This window comes from Furipterus horrens, unplaced genomic scaffold, assembly GCF_987537825.1.
Source record: "Furipterus horrens unplaced genomic scaffold, mFurHor1.1.pri manual_scaffold_6, whole genome shotgun sequence".
Lineage (NCBI taxonomy): Eukaryota > Metazoa > Chordata > Mammalia > Chiroptera > Furipteridae > Furipterus > Furipterus horrens.
In genome coordinates, this window is record NW_028327176.1 from 1,092,928 (window position 1) to 1,115,025 (window position 22,098).

Sequence of the window (22,098 nt, forward strand, 5' to 3'; positions counted from 1 at the left end):
TCAGGAGAACGACTCATTCCTTGGCCGGGACAAAGGCTGCCTTCTGGGAGGCGGAGCCTGCTGCTTCTGCCAGGGGGCACGCTGCCAGGGCTGGGCTGAAACACCGCTCCCTCCTGGGAGCTGCCCGACCCCCGGACCACACGGGCCGCCCGGTCCTGTCTCGCACACGCGGCACGCTGACTGTCATGTCTGGCTTCCCGGCACGGCTGTGAATTCTCCTGAAGCACAGACGCCCCACTGTCCGTGCCGGGCGCCCGCACAGAAGGTGACCTGCACAGCGGAGGCACTTAATAAGCAGGTGCTGAAAGGGGAGGGAGGGCAGAATTAATTCGGGTCCCTCTCAGTGTGCACCCAGGGCATGCTGAGCGCATCGCATGAGAAGTGACAGGGAAAAGGACAGCTGGTCACAAGCACTCGGCGGAAATGGGCCACCACAGCCAGCTCGAGAGGGCTTGCTCCTCAGCATCTGAAGACCCTCATCAGGTAGCGGCCTGGCTTGTAGATCAGGCTCGAGAGGACTGCTGACCACGTGACGGTGCTGCACCAGGGACACGTGGTCTCCCTCCAAAACCCACCCTCCCCACCTCTGGGCAGCAAATCCCACGGTGCCAGCCATGCCCATGAAGCCACACTGAGCCATCCAGCTTGGCTCCCGGCCCCATGATAGTCCCAGGGGCGTCTCAAGGGTAGTCACTCCACCTGAAACCCCAAGGCAGCGGCCGAGCTCTGCTGCCTCTCTGTCCTGGCGCCGCCCTTCTCCCAGGAACACGAGGCAGCGAGCCCTGCCCTCCCCGGCCCTCCCACACGCCGCACACAGGAGCAGTGAGGCCGCCTCCCTGATCCATCCGGCCCCCAGCCTGCGCGGCTCACCTTCTCACAGCTCACGGCCACAATCAGTCCGCCTGTCCCGCTCGTGCCCGCCCACTCCGCACGCTCACCTCACGGCGCGGCCACCAGGAGCCCCTGCTCAGCCCCATCCTGGGCCTTCGTGTGCTGTCACAGCAGAGACGCTGACCCTGGCTGCGGGTTTGGTCCTCGGTCAGGGTGCGTACGAGAGGCAGCTGATTCATATTTCTCTCTCCCTTTCTCCCCCCATCCCCACACAGGAAGTGGGTAAACAGAAGCTGACATCAGAGCAGAAACGGGCCTTGGAGATCTGAACACAGAAAACCTAAGTCACGTTCTTGGCTGTAAGCGGTGACCACGTGCCCTGCTGTGCTGGGCCGTGGGCCGGATCAGCTCCGGGCGCCCGTCCCCGGGCGGATGCACCAGCCCCACGGCCGCGCGAGCCCGGGCCGCGTCCGTGTCAGCCAGGCACACTGGCCTCCCAGCGCGGCCCCTCACCTCATCCCTTTCCCGACCCCCCTCCCTTTCGTCCTGTAACGTACACTCGCGTAGGTGCTGCTGCCTCTCCAGGGCGTGGGACCCCGCGCCGGAACCCCGCTGCCAGCCCTGCCTCCGGAAAAGCGTTCCTGCGGCGTTGGAGCAGAACCACATGCAGCGCGACCTTGACCTCACGCCCCGTGGGGCACAGCGCTGTGGGGGCCCCACCGCCGAGTGTACCGGGGTCGCCCAGGGCCGGCACGCCGAGCTGTGTAGCGAGGCCATCACCGGCGCACGGCGGTCCTCAGGAGAGCAGAGCGTACCCAGCGCGGCACGGAGAGAAACCCTGCTGTGCTGTGACCCTGAGGACCCTGCCTGGACACCGCCCTGCCTGCTCCTCTGAACTGGCTTTGTTCATAGAAATCACCCCGTTTTGCATTTCCATACTCGCCGGTGAGTCTGAAAAGACATCCCGTTACCTGGCCAGTTAGACATGTACACACAGAGCGGTGCACACCTAACGCGCGTGCTAAGCTGCTGCCCTTCCGGACCACCTGGGGAGCGCAGCAGGGGCTGCCTCTGACCTGACGCACACGGAAACCTGCACTTCCAACAAGGTCCACAGAGCAGGAAGGCGTTCCGAGCTGGCAGGGCCCGTGCGGATCAGACCCCACGCAGTCCCGCCTTAAGGCGCGAGGCTCCCAGGCGGGCGGCCCCGTGGAGGAGGACGGCCCAGAGGACACGAGGGGCCTCTACACGCACCTCCCCAGGGGATCAGCTTGATTTTCCATCTCAAACCTCCTTGCGCCCCCCCGCTTCCACGGTGGGGAGGGGCTGCCCCGACACTCACCAGCAGGCGGGGCACCAGCCACCACAGGACATGCGGGAGGCAGAGCCCCAAGTGCCGCAGCCGGGCTCGCATGTGGGGACCGCGGCCGCGCAGGCCACTTGTGCCAGCTGCACGCGAACACTCGCCACGTGCATTACGTGACGGAAAAGGGGGAACCTTCAGGAAGGACCACACCTTCCCTGCCAGCGGTCAGTCACCGGTTATCGGTCACACACCGAACAGCCCATCTGCACAGCACGTGCGTCCTGAGAACACACAGGCCGGGCAGCCTGGGGGGGTGCCTCCCGCTCCAGGTCCCAGCGCCTCACAGCGGCCACAGGAGCAGGACAGGGACGGGACCAGCTCCGCCCGGCAGTCACATCCGTGGTGGGAAAGCTCCTGGCAGCCGTGACGCAGCGACACTTGGAGTCACAGAGCCGCGCTTACGCCCCGCCTGCGGCCACAGGGCACAGAGGAGTCGGTCGGCTTGGCCCCAGGGTGACTTCACCATGAAAGCGGCTTGTCTGTCGCCTCCGGCCAGGCCAGTGTCCAGCTCCAGCCCCGACCTGCGTTGCAGTCCCAGGAAAAGCCGAGGACGATGCAGCGGCGCAGGACAGAGGGTCCTTTTCCAGGTTTCTTCTCCTCTGTGGAGGCCCTGACCTCGGTGGCTGCAGCCCCAGGAAACTCCGTGGGGCAGTGTCTCGGCAGAAACCCACACGCGCAGAAACGGCTGAGCGTGGGGGAGGGGAAGTAAGGTGCTCATCCTTGCTGAGACCTGCGGAGACGGCACTGCAAAGCCTCGTGCAAGAGGCCCAAGCCCCGGGGCCGGCACGCACTGCCCGGTGGGGTGTGTGGGGGGTGTGGGACACAGCTCTGCTGCCCTCCCGGGGCACAACTCTGCGTGGGAGCCCCCGCCGTCCTGCTGTCTGTGTCGAGCCAGAGCAGGGTTGGCACGTGCTCCAACTGATGCCCCCTGCCGGCCTTCAGGCCCAGGGTGTGAAGCCGTCAAGGCTGTCCAAGCACAGGCCCAGGTGGCCGCTGTCTCACCTGTGCCTCCCCAGCGTGCAGAAGGCAGCAGGCCAAGCGACCGAGCGCTGCGGCAAACGCTCCTCCTGCACGGTGGCACGTTCAGTCAGGCCGACCCCTCCCCCGCTGTTGCCCCAAGTCCCCATCAGCTCAGACACACGCTCAGGCAACAAACTGTCTGAATTCCAGACAGTGGTTTTGGCTTCTCCTCGTGCCCCACCTGGGTGTTACACAGGACGAAAAAAATCAACTGTCGTTAAATATCCTCACACAGCATACAGCATACCTTCAGGTTTAAAGCCTTTTAATTACTTAAAATTCGAGCCTTTTTGTTTTCATATTTTTCTAATAGTGCCCCTCAGCATCCAGGTCTTTTTTTTTTTTTTTTAAGTATATTTTATTGATTCTGCTGTTACAGTTGTCCCAATTTTTTCCCCTTTGCTCCCCTCTTCCCAGTACCCCCTTCCCTCCAGCAATCCCACCCCCCTTAGTTCATGTCCATGGGTCGTGCATATAAGTTCTCTGGCTTCACCCTTTCCTATGTTATTCTTAACTTCCCCCTGTCTGTTTAGTACCAACCGATTATGCTTCTTAGTCCCTGCACCATTTCCCCATTTCTCCCCCTTCCCCCTCCCAGCTGATAACCCTCCAAATGATCCCCACACCTATGATTCTGTTCCTATTCTGGTTGTTTGCTTAGTCGGATTTTGTTTTTATTTTTTAGATTCAGTTGTTAATAGTTGTGAGTTTGTTGTCATTCTAATGTTCATAATTTTGATCTTTTTCTTAAGTAAGTTCCTTTCACATTTCATATAATAATGGCTTGGTGATGATGAACTCCTTTAGCTTTACCTTGTCTGGGAAGCACTTCATCTGCCCTTCCATTCTGAATGATAGCTTCGCTGGATAGAGGAATCTTGGTTGTAGGTCCTTGCTTTTCATCACATTGAATACTTCTTGCCAGTCCCTTCCTGTCTGCAAAGTTTCTTTTGAAAAATCAGCTGATAGTCTTATGGGCACCCCTTTGTATGTAACTCTCTGCTTTTCTCTTGCTGCTTTTAAGATTCTCTCTTTATCTTGAACCTTTGGCATTTTAATGATGATGTGTCTTGGTGTGGTCCTCTTGGGTCTAGCTTGTTTGGGATTCTGTGCTTCCTAGACTTGTATGTTTTCTGTGAAGGAAATAGACATACAAGTTTTTTCATTACTTTTTCAAATAAGTTTTCAATTTCTTGCTCTTCCTCTTTTCTTTCTGGCTCCCCTAATTCAGATGTTGGCACTTTTGCAGATGTCCCAGAGTCTTGTTATTCTCTCTCTCTCTCTGTTTTTTCTTCTTGAATTTTTGTTTCTTCATTCTGTTCTGGTTGAATGTTTATTTCTTCCTTATGTTCCAAATTGTTGCTTTGAACTTCGGCTTCCTTCCCTTCGCTGTTGGTTCCCTGTGGATTTTCCTTTATTTCACTTAGTATAGCCTTCAGTTCTTCCCTTATGCTTTTGCTGTATTCAGCGAGCTCTCTGAGCATCCTGATCACCAGTGCTTTGAACTCTGCATCTGATAGGTTGTCTATCTCCATTTCGTTTAGTTCATTTTCTGGGGTTTTGTTCTGTTCTTTCATTTGGACCATGCTTCTTTGCCTCCTCAATTTGGCAGCCTCCCTATGCATGTGTGTGTGTTTCGGTGTATTGGGTAGAGCTGCCTTGCCTCTGTCTTGGTTGTGGCCTAATGTAGTAGGTGTCCTGGAGGGCCCAGGGGCACAGCCTCCCCCATCACCCAAGCAGCCCAGGGCCCCACCCAGCAGCGACAAGACGTTGGCTCTCAGTCCACCCGAGAGGGTGACCACACACAATGCGGAGGTTTCAAGGGTCCCTGCTCGCCTCCCAGAAAGTGAGATGGGCTGGCGACCTGCGGGGCACTGGGCTTAACTCTCTTACCTCAGTTTCTTCAACACAAGGAAGTAGGATGACGTCGACTTTACATGCTCCAGAAAGAACCTAAGGCGGTGCACACATAGAACCTGGAGTATGACCGGATGGGATACACTGAAAATGGTTAAAACATCACCACTTGGCAAAAGCATCCCCCGTGATTCAGTCCGACCACCAGAGCCGTGCAGCGGCCACTGAGCTGCCGCCATCCCAGGAGGCCAGGAGGGACCACCCCGAAGGACGTCTCCGCGGCGAGTCTGGGGGAGGCAGCTGCCTGGCAGCGCCAGGTGACAAGCCAACAAGCAAACACACACATGCACCCACAGGCACTCACATGCACGTGTGAACCCACACAGACATGTGCACGCATGCACTCTCACACACGCACTCACACACACTGCGTCTGACCCCGCACAGACTGCATTTCCGAGACGCGACTTCCTCGTCCAGTGACAACACCGGGGCGCCACCCGAGATACTGAATGCACGTGCGGGACGCAGCCGCGTGGAGGAGACGGGACGCTCACACCGCTGGTGGGGCGCCGCGGGCAGCCACTCCGGGGAGGGCAGAGGCTTCCACAGAACTACCAGCTGCCACACGCCACGCACGTGCAGCCGGAGGCAGGGGCACTTAGGCTCGTGCGACACACCGCTCCTTCGTGTGCCGAGCAGCTCTGTTCCTGAGAGCCAGCCCGGGGGGACCCACGTGTCGTCCCCAGTGGGTGGAGATCCCACTCACTACAGAGGACACCACTCAGAACAAAGAGAGCTGAGCCGCTGATCACAACAACTAGGATGAGCCTCCAGGGAGTGACAACGAGTGAGAAAAGCCACTGTCACGGGTTACGCTGTGCAGGATTCCATTTATAGGACATTCTGGAAGTGTCAAGCTCCCCGGGGGAAGGAGAGACTTGTGGTTGCCAGGATGGAGCTGAGCATGGCGCGCAGTGGCTGCGGCTGGTCAAGGCCCCGCGGGGAGCCTGGCTGGGGACTGGGACCACGGCAGTGGCCACAGGAACCGACACCGTGATGCAATGCAGCAAACTCCATGTGCACACGTGAGCACACATGCAACATGGGCCTCTGAACCCGCATGGGGGTCCCACTGCTCACACAGGGGGGGCCCCGAGGTCTCAGCCCTGTCCCTGCCTCTGTGCGTGGGTCTGCAGTCACCCCGAAGTGCGGCGCACAAAGCAGTGTCCCAGGCCTCCGAGAGGAACCCAGGAAACTGAACCGTGGCAGCAACGTCACAACAGCTGGTCCTGGCGGATCTGGTGCCCTTAGACAGGCACGATGACTTCCCAGCATGTCCCCCGGTCCCAGCTGTGCAACCACGGGTGTGTGATCCACACCCAGCACTTCGCCCTGACGTTCGTTTCCGGTGACGCACCCACGGATGGGCTTGGCCGGCAGGACGCTGGCCGGAGCAGCGGAGCCTCGGCGGGGATTTGCGGAAGCCGGCCGGTGGGCCCTCCGTTAGCTCCTGGTCCCCGAGCAGGCGAGTTCCCTCCATTGAGCTCACCCCACCTCTGCACTCACCAACGCTGACCACCCCTGGGGGACTGCGGCCTGCACCTTCTCTTACACACCTGGAACATGTGCACACATACACGTGACACATCCACACTTGTAAATGGCAAACACATGTAAGGGTCTACTGGGGAAGTGTGGCTGCTGTGACATGTGGAACCCCTCACCGGGCCGTGTTCTCCACAGCACGCGCTATACTCAGCTCTCAGCTGCCCGGCGCGTCCTCCTGGGGCTGCAGGCCCCCCGTGTCCCCCACTCTGCGGGCCCCTGTGTCCCCCGCTCTGCGGGCCCCTCTGCGGGCTGCCTCTGGCCACTCTGTCAGGAGCACCATCCTCAGCTGCAGCTGCTAGAGCCGCAGGGACCTCCCACTCCACTCTCTTCACAATTGCAAGACCCGCAGCTGACGGAAGCACACTCCATCCTGGCTCCCAGCGTCACCTCCTGGGCAACTCGCTCAGCGACCCCATCAGTGAAGTGACCGCGCCTTCCTCGGGGCCCATGCACACAGGCCCGACGGCTGCAGGGGAGGCCACAATCTGCCCCTCGTCCCAGTCAGATGTTTCCAGCACGGTCTCCCAGAGAGAGAGGGTCGCTCCTTGGGCCAGGTCACCTGACCCATCACCGTGGCCTCTAGAACCTGGGAGGCATGTGCAGCAGATGCTTTTCAGCGCCTGTTGGGTACAGTTTACTTAACCGGTCGCGTTGGCTGGGACAGAACTCACTGTCCAGAAGGGGCGGCGCTGTCTGTCTGACGTGCTCCCGGGGCAGTGTCACCGGGTCAGGCAGCACAGTATGACACTGGGAACTGTGGGCACCCGTGGCAACACTATGCCCCACAGTCCCTTCTCGAGGCAGGGCTCCTTGAACGTGGGAGGGGCTGAGGACTTCAGAGCTGTGACTTCTTGAGGAGGGTCCCGGAGACCGCGGTGGGGACAGCAAACCCTCGTCATACACGGGCAGCGAGGCTGGGAGGCAGGGTCCCTGGCGCTGCAGGGGCCCACGGGGAAATACGCCGAGGGTGGCGGCACAGGGGCCCCGGGCCCAGACCCTGGCGCACAGCGCCGCGTTTAGCCCCAGGAGAAGCATCACGGCTCCGCCTGTAGTAACGCCTGACTCGCGCGCAGACGCGGAGTCTAAGATGCTCATGGGTGACAAGCGCCGTGCCCCAGAGCTGCGCTGCGCCGAGCCTACGCCAGCGCTCGGACGGGTGCCCGGGCAGCGTGTCCAGGATGGAGGACCCCGCGCACAGCTCTGGCCTGTGTACGCGGCAGGGCTTCCACACGCGTCCAACCTGGGAAAAACTGGGACTACAACAGAGAGAAGGCGAGCCCTGACCAGCGTCTCTTCACAGCTGGGGAGGCGGGGCTGCGCACGCTGCTCTGGCCCGGGAGCGCGCACAGCCCGCGTTCTGCCCGCCGGCAGCCGGGCGGAGGGACCCGCGGAACCTACCAGGCCGTGCTCCCGAGTCCCGCGTGGTCCAGGTCGCAGAGCCGCTCCAGGGAGTGCGCAGTGCTCGCAGAATCGTCGGGGGCGTCGCGGCTGCCGGGCTCCGACTCCTCGGGCATCCTCCACACGGCGGCGCGGCGCAGGACCCTGCCGTCTGCAGCTGCACAAGAGGCACGGTCAGCAGGCCGCCGCCCCTCCCGCAGGCCCGCTCCACCCGCCGGCCCGCTCCACCCACCGGCGCCCCGCGCGCACCCAGCGGGGAGCAGGGACCCACAGGCCCTGACCAGCAAGCAGGAGGGCCGCGCTCCCGCTTCACCGCTTCCTCCTGGTTTGAAAACCATCATTGTTTCAAAAGATTTCGCTTCCTCAACAGCCCTTCAAAAAATAGAGCAGGGCTGGGGGCGGGGCACATGGTCCACACAAACGCAGCTCGCGTCCGTCTCAGGCTGGCATCACGGGCGCACCCGAAAGGGCTCCGCTGTGCAGAGCGTGGTGGGTGCTGTGAGACCCGGGTGGTGGTCGGGGCCAGGAGAGCGCAGGACGGAGCCCAGCGGTGCCGTCCCGTGGGCCCACCAGCCACGGGGACACGGCATCTAGGAGCCGCGTGTCCTCGCACGCCTGCTGGCACCTGCTCAGACGCCCACCCCAGGCCGAGCCTGTGCTGTCAGAGCACTTCGTGGAGATGCTCTGCGGACAGAGACGAGGCTCAGGGGAGAAAGGCCGGGTCCCTCGTTTTCTGGGGACGCGCAGACTCTAGGTCTCTGCCCCTCTAGACACTTTTTCAACAAAAACAAAGAGCGAAAAGAAATCAGATTTAATATTATGTGATAAAAAATAATCATAACGTCCCGAATATAGATCTGCTTTCCATTCAGTTCTGCGTCGATCAGACGGTAAACACGGTCTCCCTTAAAGACCACCTTTCATGCACGATGGTAGGAACACAAACAAGCTTCAGCACTAAGTCAACGACGAGTACCGAGCGAAGACCAGAACAGACCGTGGGACGAGGAAGAACACCTTGTCGGTCGTGTTTTCTATGCATGAAACAAGAGAAAAACAAAGGGCCTTGCATTACATTTGAAATACCCCGCTTCTGATTGGCTACAATGACCCTTCAATCAAAATGCCAACTAACCAACCAGGAAGCAGGGCGGGGAACCCAGCATACCGCCTGGCTCGCAGGTGCCACCACTGGGGCCACCAGCTCCGCAAGCACATGGTGAGGAGCAGCGGCAGGGTCCCCGCCTGGCCCTCTGCTCCCAGTCTCGGTGCTCGCTCACGGGCCGCGTCGGGGCTGAACACCATGCGGTCGAGGCTGGAAGAACAGGAATCGCGTGGAACACACAATGGTTTCTGTCTACGTAAGAAATCCATTTTCTGCTGAAGCTTCTGATTGCACAGTCTGTGTGCAGAGCCTGCGAGGGGGGCGACACTCCCCTGAACACCTGAGAACCGCCGGAGAGACCCGGCAACCACGCCTGGGACGAGGAAGGGAGTGCCTGGAACAGCCCCTGCAGCGGCCCGACGGGTCAGCCTTCAGCCTTCCTACGTAACAGCCAGCGTCCGCTCTGAACGGCCACCGCACTGACAGCGAGGCAGCGGGTGTGGCTGCGCACGCAAGGCCGAGGAGCCCAGACGACAGCAGGCGCGGGCCGTGCTGACAGCTGCCACGGAGGCCACAAACAACGGGGCCGGTCTCCCGGGCGAGCCAATTCCTTCCCTGGAGTCTGCTCAGTGTCAGGAAGATACCTCCTTCCATCTGAGTCCCTGTTCAGAGGGCAGACGGGACAGGTAGGGGTGAAGGAGCCACTGCTGCCCCTCGAGAAGAGGGGAGACAAGAGGGCCGTGTGTCACCACTTCCGGTTAATGTCACACCAGCTGCGTCAGTGGGGAGACACAAGGAAACGCAGGTGTAAACACAGGACAGGAAGGGAAATAGTAGCATCACATGCTCATAATTAGGTGCGTAGGAAATTTGAGATTCTACATTATACTGTTAGAAATAAAACAGGAAACTTAACAAAATTGCTGAACACAAAGCTGATAGATAAAAATCCATTGGCCCTGGCTGGTGTGCGGCTCAGCGGGTCGGCGTGTAGTCCTGTGAACTGAAAGGCTGAGGGTTTGATTCCCGGTCAGGGCGCGTGCCTGGGTTGCACGTTCAATTGCAGTTCAGGGCGTGTACAAGAAGCAACCGACGGATGTTTCTCTCTCACATCGATGTTTCTCTCCTTCTTTCTATTTCCTTTCCCTTCTCTCTAAAATCAGTAAGCATATCCTCAGGTAAGGATTAAAAAAACACTTTAAAAATCAATTGTATGTCTATAGATTAGCAAAACATTTAGAAAACGGAATTTGAAAACATATTAACAATCCCATTACAAGTCAAATACCCAACGACACCTGAAGCTGGAGGTGTACCACCCGGACGCGGCCAATGAAGAACACGGCACACGGAGGGTGCGCCAGGTTCATGGACAGGAAGCTCAGTGCTGGACAGAGCCCGTGAGCTGCAGTCAGGGCTCCCGCAGGCTTTGTGTGTAGAAATCAGCAACCTGCTTTTTTTTAAATAATTTTTTTAAAGATCTTATTTATTTATTTTTAGGAAGAAGGGAATGGGAGGAGAATGAGAGGGAGAGAAACATCAACGTGTGGCTGCCTCTCACACGCCCCCAACTGGGGACCTGGCCCGCAACCCAGGCCTGTGCCCTGACTGGGAATCGAGCCGGCGACACTTCGGTTTGCAGGCCGGTGCTCAGCCCACTGAGCCACACCAGACCGGGGACTCGGCCCCCTGTTTCTGAACTTCTGAAACTGTCCTGGCAGTGAGAGCCGCCCCGCAGCCCGACGGGCAGGGAGGTTACAGTGCAGGGCCACGAGCCACGGCGACGCCGGTTCAGTGTGGAGCAGGTAAGCAGCCCAGAGGAAGAAAATGGAGTCCAGACAGACCGGAGAAAGACGGTCCCCTGATTCACAACAAAATGTCACCAACCTGGAGTGAGCAAGGGGTGGTCCCTCCAGTAAGAGACGCTGGAAAAACTGCCCTCCATGAAAAAAATTATCTCATGCCCTACCTCACGACATGCTCAAACCTAACCCCAGAGAGACCGAGGGTCGGAAAACTAAGACGGACCTTCGCTAGCCACAGAGCAGGAAGTCCACACAACCTCGGCATCAGCACAGATTTCTCACCCAGGAAGGAAAACACTAATCACAAAGGCAGACTGACAACTCTGGACACGTTACAATCAGGAACTTCGATTCACTAAGACATGGGACTTCATCAAAATTAAAACTTCTGCTCCTGGAAAGACACTTTAAAAGATAAAGCAAGCCCCGGCTGCTGTGGCTCAGTGGACTGGGCGCCGGCCTGTGAACCAAAAGGTCGCCGGTTCGATTCCCAGTCAGGGCACAGGTCTCAGTTGCAGGCCGGGGCCCAGTTGGGGGCGCAAGTGAGAGGCAACCACACAGTGATGTTTCTCTCCCTCTCTTTCTCCTTCCCGTCCCCACTCTAAAGATAAGTAAATAAAATGAAATTTAAAATATCTGAAAAAAGAGTTTTAAATAAAGCAAAACTGGGAGAAATATTCATAATACAGATGTCTGGACAAAGGGCCTGCTCCCAGAATGTATTTTAAAACTCTCCTAACTTAATAAGACGAATGACCCCCTTTTTTTTAACTGGGCCGAAGGCTGAACCAGACACCCCAGAAAAGAAAGCACAGGACCGCTCAGTGCTCCACACCAACACGAACGGAGAAACGCAAGTAAACCAAACGGAGAGCACTGTGCCCGCCGGGCCGGCTGGGGCTTAACGGAGAGGAGGGGCGACACCGAGTCCCGGCCACGACGCCGAGCGGCCAGGCCTCGGCCGAGCTGCTGGAAGAGTGTGAACCGGACGCGTGCGCCGGGCATCCGCCGCCCAAGTGACCCAACACTCAGGGGAGGCTGCGTGGAGCGTGGCTGGTGGACCGCACGCCCGGGGACCACATTCGGCTGCAGAGCAAGAGTGGCCTGGTGAGGTTCCCAACTGCCCGGAGCAGTGGCCGAGCCAGGCGGCCGGCCCAGGGAGGCCCCCTGCCTGGGAGCCGTGGAGACTATGCCCCGGAGCACAGCAGACGACACTGACCCCGAGCGCTGCCCGCCTGGTGTGTGCGTGCCCGTGTGCGAGGCCGGGGGAAGGCCCCCCTCAGAGGCCGGGACCCCCTTCCTGTCTGAGCCCGCTCACGGCACGCACGGCAGTCGCCGCGGCCTCCTGGGCAGCCTCAGCACAGGGCTGCCGCCTGGCCCTGCCTGCGCACCTGCCTCTGCTCCTCTGCCTCTCACCGGCACCCCGTCAGCAAGCCCACCGTACCCCCGGGCCTCCGCGGGGCCCCCAGGAGGTCACCGGCACGCCAACGAGGGGAAGGGAGCCGGCCAGCGGTGCGGGGAGGGATGGCCCGGCACAGACGCCACCTGCGCCGTGCCCGGCACAACCACACGTTTTATTTACGATTTCTCATTTGTCTTCTGAAAACTCTTTTACTTTCAATAAATAACCTCAGTCTCAAAGCTTAAAGCACGGGCCCCTTGGAAAGGGGCCCCACTGTCCTCCCTCGCCAATTCCTGCCGCGTCCCTTCCCGCGGGGCGGCTGCCTCTCTCCTGCTCTGGGCTCTGCCCTAGGCTGTGGTGTTTGCTCTGTCAATGCGGTGTTGGCAGATGTGAAACCGCCAGAGACGTGACTCGCCACGCACAGCCAGGCTGGACCGCGCAGACGTGTGCCGTTGCCATGGGAGCGAGGCCCGGAGAGCCACTGCTCGGGGAGGACGGACCGGCTGGCAGCTGGGAACGAAGCCCAGGCACGCCCAGCGCAGACCAGCCGACGTCCAGCCAGCAGCGAGCCAGGACAGAGACCCAGGCCGCCTCTGCACCGCTCCGTCTGTGGGAGGGAGCTGGGCAGCTGAAAGCTGACCTGAGGTCTGTGGCTGCTGCTAACAGACCCACCCGCGTGTGTGCCGGCCCCCATCTGGGTCGGACAGACACTCCCCGTGGGGTAGGAAATATGACCCAGCGGTCACAGAACCTAAGGTCCAGGTCGGCCAGGGCCCCCGTCGAGGGGCAAGAAGAAGGTACAGGGAGAGAAGAACGCGAGGGGGCCAGGGAGACTGGGCCGCGGAAGCGGATGCAGAGGCGTCCCAGAGGTCGGGTTCCGGGCCCAGCGGCCAGGCAGGAGAGGGAGTGGCCAGCGGCTCAGCTTGGGGTGCGGCCGAGGGAATCGCAGCCATCAGAAAGGAGGCGTGAGGCCCTCCTAGGACCAGGCCAGGCAGGATCTTGAGGCTCGACGGGCGTGGAAGGTCTGCTCTGGATAACGGTGTGGAGACGGGCAATTCCAAACGCGGACACAAGAGCCGGCAGGACACAAAACATGGAGTAACAGCTGAGGGTTGTGCTTGACAAGGGACCACCTGGCGCCAGCGCGAGGGGAACTGGATCGGAAAAGAGACTGCAGCAGGGACACAAGTCAGGGCGGTTACACCGGCAGGAAGCGGCAGTGCCCGTGAGCCACGGCGAACAGACACCTCGTCTCCCTGGACACACGCCCACTGCGGTCCCGTGCTGGCCCCGAGGGCACACGACGCCCAGAACATCTGTGCCCACCGCCGGGGACCAGACGCACAGGCGCTGTGGGTGTGCAGCGGCGCCCTACAGGCCCTGAGCAGCTGAGGGAGGGAAGGTGCTCCGGGGCCACACGTGGTGGGGACGCAGCGGCCACAGCAGGAGGGACCCGGGTAAAACATCGGCTGCAGCAACGGAGGCGTCAGCTCGTGAGCAAGACACGCATTCATGGGACACACGTGACACACAGGAACCACCCATGTGCTCCGGGGACACACGGGGGATACAGGGGGAAACGGAACGACCCAGATGCCTCTGCAAATGTGTGAACCAAAAGGTCGGTTCCAAAAGTTGGAAAGGAAAGGAAAACGTTCAGGGAAATCTCGAGTGCACATAAAACTGAACTGAGTTTCTGAAAAGATTTAACGTTTTCTTCCCAGGACCTCACCTGGACACTTGGTGGGCAGAAGGTGAGTCCTAAGCCTCTTACTGAAAACGGGGCCACCGGCAGTCACCCTGAGGGGGACCAGAGACTAACGTCCAGGGGCACCTCCTGGCGCCCGCCGACACCCCCAACCCTGGAGATGGAGCAGCGGCAAACCCTGACGAATAGAGTGCACACGGCAGGTCCTGGGAACGCAGGAGGTGACAGCAGACACTCTCCCAGCCCGGGAAGAGGACAAGGGAGGTAAAGTGACTGGGTGCGCAGGCTGGAGGGACACCCACGGGACGGGCAGACCAGCTGCTCTCTGCGGGTTCCCGTCTGTGGACCTCGGCAACGCCCGCAGTGCACCCCGCAGCAGCCAAGAAGGAAAACCTGACCCCCAGGAGCCGGCGCGGTGGCAGCCGGCGAGGCCTCCTCCTCCCTGTGGCCGGAGCGCGTGTGGTCCTGCTGCCCGACCAGGAGCCCCGAGAGGACAGAGCCCTGCTCCAGGCGACCGCAGCCCCAGGCTGAGCCACGACCTCGCACCCCTTCCTCCCACAGGCAGGACAGAGGCCAGGGACAAGGCCGCTCCCCAGCCCTCACGGCTCGATAGCACCCTGGTCAAGCCCACGGCCGTCTTCAAGACACAACTAGAGTCTTTGAGGCCAAGTGGACGCCACCGCCCGATTTTCACACAGAACACAGGAGCCAAGGCACTTATGGGGACGAGGAGGTAACAGGGCCCAGGGCCAGCAGTGTCCGGGGGCCGAGGCGCACGGTCAGGGATTATTGCCCCACAAGCTGCCGGCCTGCAGAGGGGCTGAGTGCCTCCTGAGCCTGAACAGCCACTCCAGTCACTGCTCAAGGGCGCAAGGGCCCGGCTGGGGACACATTCCTGCTGGCGGGGAGCGGCTCCCACAGGGCCAACGGGCAGAGAGCAGGTCGAATCCAGAACCCGAGGGCTATTTTTAGAGACTTCAGTGGTCGGAGCCTGGTGCAGGCAACGTCCAGCTGCAGGCCGCCCGCAATCCAGGCGGGAGCTGGTGTGCACATGGGAAGCCAAGCGCTGTGCAGACCCTGCGCCCCCACACTGGCCTTTCCTGTGCCACAGGGCAGCGTCCCGTGGGCGTGCAGCCAGGTGCCAGAGGGCGGCGTCCCGCATGCATGCCACCCAGGTACGCAGGGAGCAGAGACGGCCACGGAGAGGGAACAAAGGAGAGAGAGTCCTCGCTCTGAGTGGGTTTATGTCCTCCCCTCACACCCAGCCCGAGCGAGCGCAGGGAGCCCTGAGCAGCTCAGGGGGGGATGCCATCCTGTAGAGGCTCCCCGGCTGCGAGGGCAAGGCTGGGCAGAGTGGGAGGACCAGGCGGACACAGCTGTTTCCGGCAGCAGCTGAGAGGGACGACAGACTGGGCAGGCCTCGGCAGCGGGCACAGCGCAGGTCCGGGCGGAAAGCTGCCCTCAGTCCCTGTCCTATGACAGTTCAGACCCAGAGCCTCTGGCTGGACGGGACTCCAGGCCGCCTTGGGAAGGGCCCTGTGACACCGTCCAGCAGAGCCCGGCATGCTTGGCATGGCTGTGCCACGGGGAGCTCAGGGGCCCACCCGCAGGGCCGATGGGAGGCGGGGCTCAACACGTCCCCAGTCTCACGGCCAGCCCTGAGGGGTTGGCCCCCGTGCACCCGCAGGGCGTGGGGCAGCCTGCAGTTGTCTCCGCAGTGCCCAGACAGGAAGAGGAAGGGGCCACCTCGGCACTAGCACGTCCCACACAGCACCCAGTCCATGCACAGCAGAGCTGACTGTGACGGGAAGGACTGCCCAGGACACCTGGAGGCCCCCATAGGGACAGTCAGCACAGGCGGCACGGGGCCCTGTGGGAACACAGAGCACGGGTCACCAGCCATGTCCCACAAGAGGCCCGTTTTCCCCAGACCCCTGCTGACTTCCCCGGCGGGCCCGTGCCACCGGCACACGGTCCTGGAGAAGGACAGTGGCTGTCACAGGCTGCACTGGGTGGCGACACCGACTGCAGCTGCACCTTCTGGCGTGCAAGAGGACGCAGCCCTGGCACCAGGGACCCAGGTGCCGGCCCGGCAGGGTCCCGGCAGCCAGGCATCGCCACGGCAGGGGCAAAGCGCACAGCCTGGCCAGCCCGCCCCAGTGCAGGGCTCCGGCTCTGCCACAAACCCCACCCAGGGGCCACGCCACACCCACGGCCAGACCTGGCCCACTGCCCGGGGCTGCCTGGCCATGAGCTACAGGTGCTTCTATATTTAAAGGGGCACACAGACAAATGGGGCCGACGCGGGAGAGCTGTGCACCCTGGGAAGGTACCAGCGATCCTCACAGGACTGGCCTCTACCACTCCGCCTCAGCTCCAAGCCGCCCCGCACCCCGTGGGCGACAGACAGGAGGTTCCTGCGCGTCTCCCTGCCGGTCAGCTGCATTCAGGGCCCAGAAGGGCCCTCGGGGAGGGACCCCTGGGTGGGGTGGTGTCTCGGAGTCGGGGGAGCATCACACCTAGAGCCCAAGGAAGCGGTGCTGCTCAGAGCCACGCACAAGCAGCTCGGCCTCCCAGGGGGACGGGTCTGGAGCGGGGTGGGCAAGGGGTGCCCTTCCCACACAGCCCATGCAATGCGGCAGCCCGGGTGACAGCTGTGGGCTGGGAGGGGCGGGCGGCGGGTGGCCACTCGGCAGGTCCCTGAGCTGCCGAGTCCCCAGCCTGCAGCGGCACACGGCAGTGGCACAGTTTACACAGGCAATGAGGGAGGAGGCTGAGTTTCATGTACATCACACACCACACAATTTGCTGGAATTAAATGGAGTTCGTGTCAGATGAAAAGTCCAAGTTCAAATACCAGAAAGCTTTCGAAGGTGAACTCCGTGAATATCGAATTTCCCATCCACCCTGCAGAACAGATGACCAGTGAGTGCCAGTCGGCACAGCGGTATCTGCGGGGGGCAGTCCCAGCCAAACGACCTAAGGAGTCCACGGGCATTCCAGGACAGCCCCACAGACGCTGCGGTCCCCTGGGCTCCGTGCTGGACGCTGTGTGCGCCCATCACTTGGCCCCCCGCCCAGCCCCTGTCCTCCCTGCTCGCCCCAGCTGCTACCGCCCTGGGCCTGGCTAAGGGTCGCTCTGGACCAAGTGAGTCCCCACCTTGGACAGAGTGAGGGGTGGGGTCCGCTTTCTGTCTGGAGCAACACACAAGGCTAAGCATCGCCGCTCTCCCTAGGCCTGGCACGGGGCTACACACACCCCACACTGTGGTCCCTGCCTACCTGGTTGTCTCGTTCGTTCCCTTCCGTCTCACCTTGAAACCTGACGGCCAACGCTCCCACACGTCAGAGCCTACAGACGGCCGTGGGCCGAGGCCACAGTGCCAGTGCCTGGCAGGCGTGCGCCCTGATGGGCTTGGGGCAGAGCCAACTGGCTGCAGGGCGCTGTTGCCTGGGGAACAGCCCCGAAGTGTGTGCTGGAGCCCGCACGGGGGCCCTCTGCAGCCACAAGGCCACAGCGTGCACGGGGAAGCCCAGCTGGTGCCCACTAACACTCCCGGGGTGGCGGGACGAGGAGCCACTTCCAAAGCCTCCCTCTCCCCACTGACAAGCAGTCTCACTGATGAGCACAGCTGCCCTCAGCCACCCAAAGGAGACGCAGAGCTGCAGGGGGGCCCCCGCCGACAGGAATGAACGTGGTATTGTCTCCCCGCCCCCCGCCTCCGGGAAAGATCTGCCTTTCCCTTTCCTCTCTAGCCTCGTTATTTCTCTTAAAATGGCTCAAAGTGGGTAAGGGTGAAGGTGGATTCTGAATATGCAGAATGAATATGCTAGTTTTAAACACACCAATCTGCTCACGAATCCCTTTTGAAACGCACAGAGCAAGGGCGGGGAGCTCTGGGCCCCCAGGAAGCAAAGGCAAAGGGAAAAGCAACTTGGGGCTTCACGGCATCTGACGCGTCCCGAGACCTGCCCGCTCGGCCACCTCCGGGTGCTCAGGTCTTTACAGACGCCGAGGGTGGCGGGAGGGGTCCCCCTGTGCAGCTGCCAGGTGACAGCCTGTGGACGGGCTTGGGAAGGAGGGCCGGGGGGCGGAGCTCGCTCAGAGGGAGCAGCGGACCCGGAGGAGCAGCCCTCCCGCTGCCCCTGCCCTCAGGCCGGACGAGCACAAGCGCCTCTGGAAACAGACTTCAGAGCTGGACAGACCCGAGTTCGAACCCCAGCTTCCGTGCAGATGCTCTGGGATCCCAGGAGAGGGTCTTCTCATTGACAGGGGTGACGGCACCTTCGTGGAGTGACGTTTGTGCAGTGAGAGCACAGGGACTGGCAAGCAGGATCCCCAGGGCCGCGTCCGCGCCGGGGGCTGGGGGGGCCATGCCAGCCTCAGGCCACACCTCCCTCCCACGCCAGCTGAGGCTCTGCCCTCTCGGGCCCTGTCTGCGGGGCCTGCCGTCCGCATGCCTCCTATAGCCCCCTGGGGTTTCCCGGAGCCTTGTCCTCTCCGGAGTCGGGTTCTCCTCCCTCTCGCACCCTTTGGGGCTGGGGGGCCACAGGACCCCTTTGGCAGTGTGGTCAAGGTGACACATGGCCCCTCCAGGCAGGAGCTCTGTCTCCCGCACTGCAGGTGACACCCAGGTGCCTTCTCCGGGCCTAGGCAGCCGGGCGAGGCCCCAGGAGCAGCACCCGCCAGCCACAGCCGAGCTGGCGCCAGGCCTCCCCGTGGGCAGCTGAAGGACAGCGTCTGGGTGAAGAGATGCCGAGGAAGATGCCCGGAGCCGCGTCCACTGCCCCTGCGGTCCACGTGGGCAGGGGTGCAGGGAAGTCCTGCGTGCCCAGCGTCCAGAGACTCACTGGACATGTGGCACACGCCCAGAGGCATTCACAGGGCGGATCGATGGGGTAGGACAGATGGACGGGCGGTGGACACATTCACTGAACACCCGAGGTCAGCCAGGCTCTCGTTCCCCTAAGGGCCCCAAGCTCGGAAAGCTGAGGCCCCCCTCTCCGTGCCTCGGCCCCGTGGTGCCCTGCCGGCGGCTCCGTGGCAGCCTGCACCATCACAGCCACTCCCCAGCCGCCCTCCCACCTGGACGCGGCTTCGTGGGTTAGGAACGGCGGGCGCGGCTGCCTAGTGGGACTCTGATGCACGTGACGCTTCTCTCCAGCCTGGCGTGGGTCTGATGGGATCAGAGGAGCTCCGGCCCGGAGTCCAGGCAGCGAGGAGCGGCGCCCGCGCAGGGACGTGGCAGGCGGGGTGCGGGCTGTGCCCTTGAAACGCAGCCGCGTTTCTCCTCCCAGTCTCCTCACAGGAGGACGAGGGCTGCTGCTGTCGGCCACCCCACTTCTCAAGGACAGATCGCCGCCTCGTCGCAGAACAAAAGATGGAAGCTCTGAGTTTGAAAGGTGTTTTGGAACCATTTACTAGTTTCAGGAATCTTGAGTAAAATGATCCAAGCCCTTCAGCTCTGAAGTGCCAGCGTCACAGAGGAAAGGGCCTCGGGCCCCGCCTGGCTGGCGTGCTCGGAAAGTTCTCTCGCTTCTCTGACTGGCAGGACCAAGTAAGCAGCGATTGTTAGGGACGGAGGAACACATCGCAAAACACAAAAAGTACTTTCATGACAAAGCCAGGCCGTCCTTGAGGCCCTGGGAGAACAGATGCAGACTGCAACTGGTTGCTTAGCAACAGGGCCGGCCGCCCTCCCCCAGGTGGCTGACCTGTCAGCCCGTGTGGGGGCAGCAGCCACTGGACTGGGGTCCAAATGCGCAGATCCTCGCGGACAAGACCACCCCTCACCTCTCAGAAAGGCGTCTGCCCGAGGCCTGGCCAGACCCTGCGGCACCGGGAGGCACCTCTGAACACAGATGGGTCTTCCCAGGCCAGCAGCGCAGGGCACGTGCCTTCTGCACGTCGACGGTGGGGGGGCTCTGCCACAGCGCGCCGGCCCCACCCCAACGGCGCCGGGTGCCTGGTCCCGCGCACGCCTGACATCCCTCCTGAGGCCACCCCCCCAGCCACACGCCTTCCGTGCGTCCTGTCGGAGCCGACGCCTGTCCAAGTGCCCCCTTGTCCACGACCTCCTTTTGTTAAAAGGCGGTCTTTCCACGCCGTGCCTCTCACGCACCGCTCAGCTCTCTGCGGTTTTAACTGCCCGCCCTGCTTTCTTCCCAGGCAGCAGAACCGCGCTGTGAGGGTCTCTCCCCGGTCTCTGCGACGGGGGACAGGAAGCGCGTCTCTGTGCTGGCTGGCAGGTCCCTCTGCTGCCTCTGTCCCCGGCCTCCGGCGCTCGACTCTGCCTCGTCCTCCCCGTCAGCCCCCGTTACTCTCTCCCTCCACCCAGCACCTCCCCAGTCCCGGTTCTAAAGCAAAGACCACCAGCCTCAGAGAGTTCTTTCTCTGTGCAGACGGGGGGAGCGGGGGTTGTGCCCCGGACACCAGCACGGGAGCCCAGGGAGCCCGCGTCCTCCCCTCAGCACCGTGGACGCCCTTCCATGTGCACCGGCGTGTGCTGCCCCCACGCTGCCCTGGCCTCCTCAGCGACCCCTGACCTCGGCGCTGCATGGTCAGGGCCCACCTGTGACCTTTGTTCTCCACGCAGAGGCGTGTCCATCAGCGCTGAACCCCACAGCCACGCCAGCCGCACCCCAAGTCTCCCCTGCAGCGCTCCAGCCCGCTGCCCCACGGGGCTCCCACAGCCCTGCTTACCAGCCCAGGACACAGCTTCACCGCGTGCGCAGCACCGACCCTAGCCCCCTCTCCCGCCTGGTCCCCCGGGACATCCCTTCTCCGTAAGCAGCCAGGGTGACCGCGACGGCCCCCTCTCAGAACCGTGCACCCCCCCTGCTACCTGCCGGCACTGCCTCTCCCAGGGCAGCCCCAGGTCGCTGAGAGCCCCGCCAGCGCCCTGCTCCGCCCTCTGCCAGTCTCAGCTGCCCCCTCTCCCAAGGACCCGCGCCCTCCCTGCCCCCAGCACTGCACCCCCGCTGCCACGTGCACGGCCCCTGACCCCCAGACAGTGAGCTCCAGGGGAGGGCTTTGCTCTGGACGCCTCCCACCACAAGCAAGCTCCACACCTGTCCTCAGCACAGACTAGCGGTGGCGCATCCCTCCCTGTCCTCAGCCACACCCCTGCAGGGCTGCGCCCCTCCTGCCTCCCACTCAAGCCCACTCCTGTTCCCGGATGTGGCACCAGCCAGCCTGGCCCTGCCGTCAGCCCCATGTCTGCTGCTTCCTCTGACATGCCGCTCTCCCAGGTCTCTGCACAGTGCAGCCCCCACACGCATGCACGCACGCTCGTGCACACACAGGTACACACACGATGCACATGCAGACCGGCACCACATGCTGACACTCTCTTCCCCACGTCAGCGGCTTCCTCTGGGACGTCACTCTCCCAGATCTCTGCACAGTGCACCCCCCACACACATGCACGCATGCTCATGCACACACAGGTGCACACATGATGCACATGCAGACTGGCACCACATGCTGACACTCTCTTCCCCACGTCTGCGGCTTCCTCTGGGACGTCACTCTCCGAGATCTCTGCACAGTGCAGCCCCCACACACATGCACGCATGTGAACACACACACACTGACACTCCTCCCCTCATCTGCAGGCGCTCAGAGCCCACGCCACCCAGCATAGTGCCTGGCCCTCTGAGGACCGCGGCCTTTACCCTGCCCCACCGTGTCCCTCATGCACGTCTCTCTCCCCGAAGCCGCACTGAGACGCACGTGCTGCGCACCGTCCTCGCCCCCACGGCCCCTGGCGGCACCTGCCCGAGGCAGCGCTGCAGTCCCACGTCCACAACGGCTGACACGCAGCATGTGCTCGATGACAGATGCCAGAGAACGAGGACGACGTCCCCATAAAGCACTGAAAGGATGGGGCGCAGGACCTTTTTTAATGCAGAAGGATGGCAATGACGGCCCCTCGTGAGAGAGGCCACCTTCCCCCCAGCGTGATGGGGCTGGGCCGAGGGCTGTCACCCGCT

General features: G+C 62.0%; 1 protein-coding gene across 3 annotated transcripts in view; it reads right to left on the bottom strand.

Annotated features, from left to right (window-relative positions):
• Positions 1–22,098, bottom strand: part of EIPR1 (EARP complex and GARP complex interacting protein 1) — a 69,228-nt gene that overhangs the window by 13,551 nt on the left and 33,579 nt on the right. For all 3 annotated transcript variants that reach the window (XM_090280872.1, XM_090280873.1, XM_090280871.1), the window contains one exon: positions 8,084–8,240. In XM_090280872.1, the coding sequence (XP_090136998.1) occupies positions 8,084–8,240 (157 nt within the window). The remainder of the gene's footprint in view (positions 1–8,083; positions 8,241–22,098) is intronic.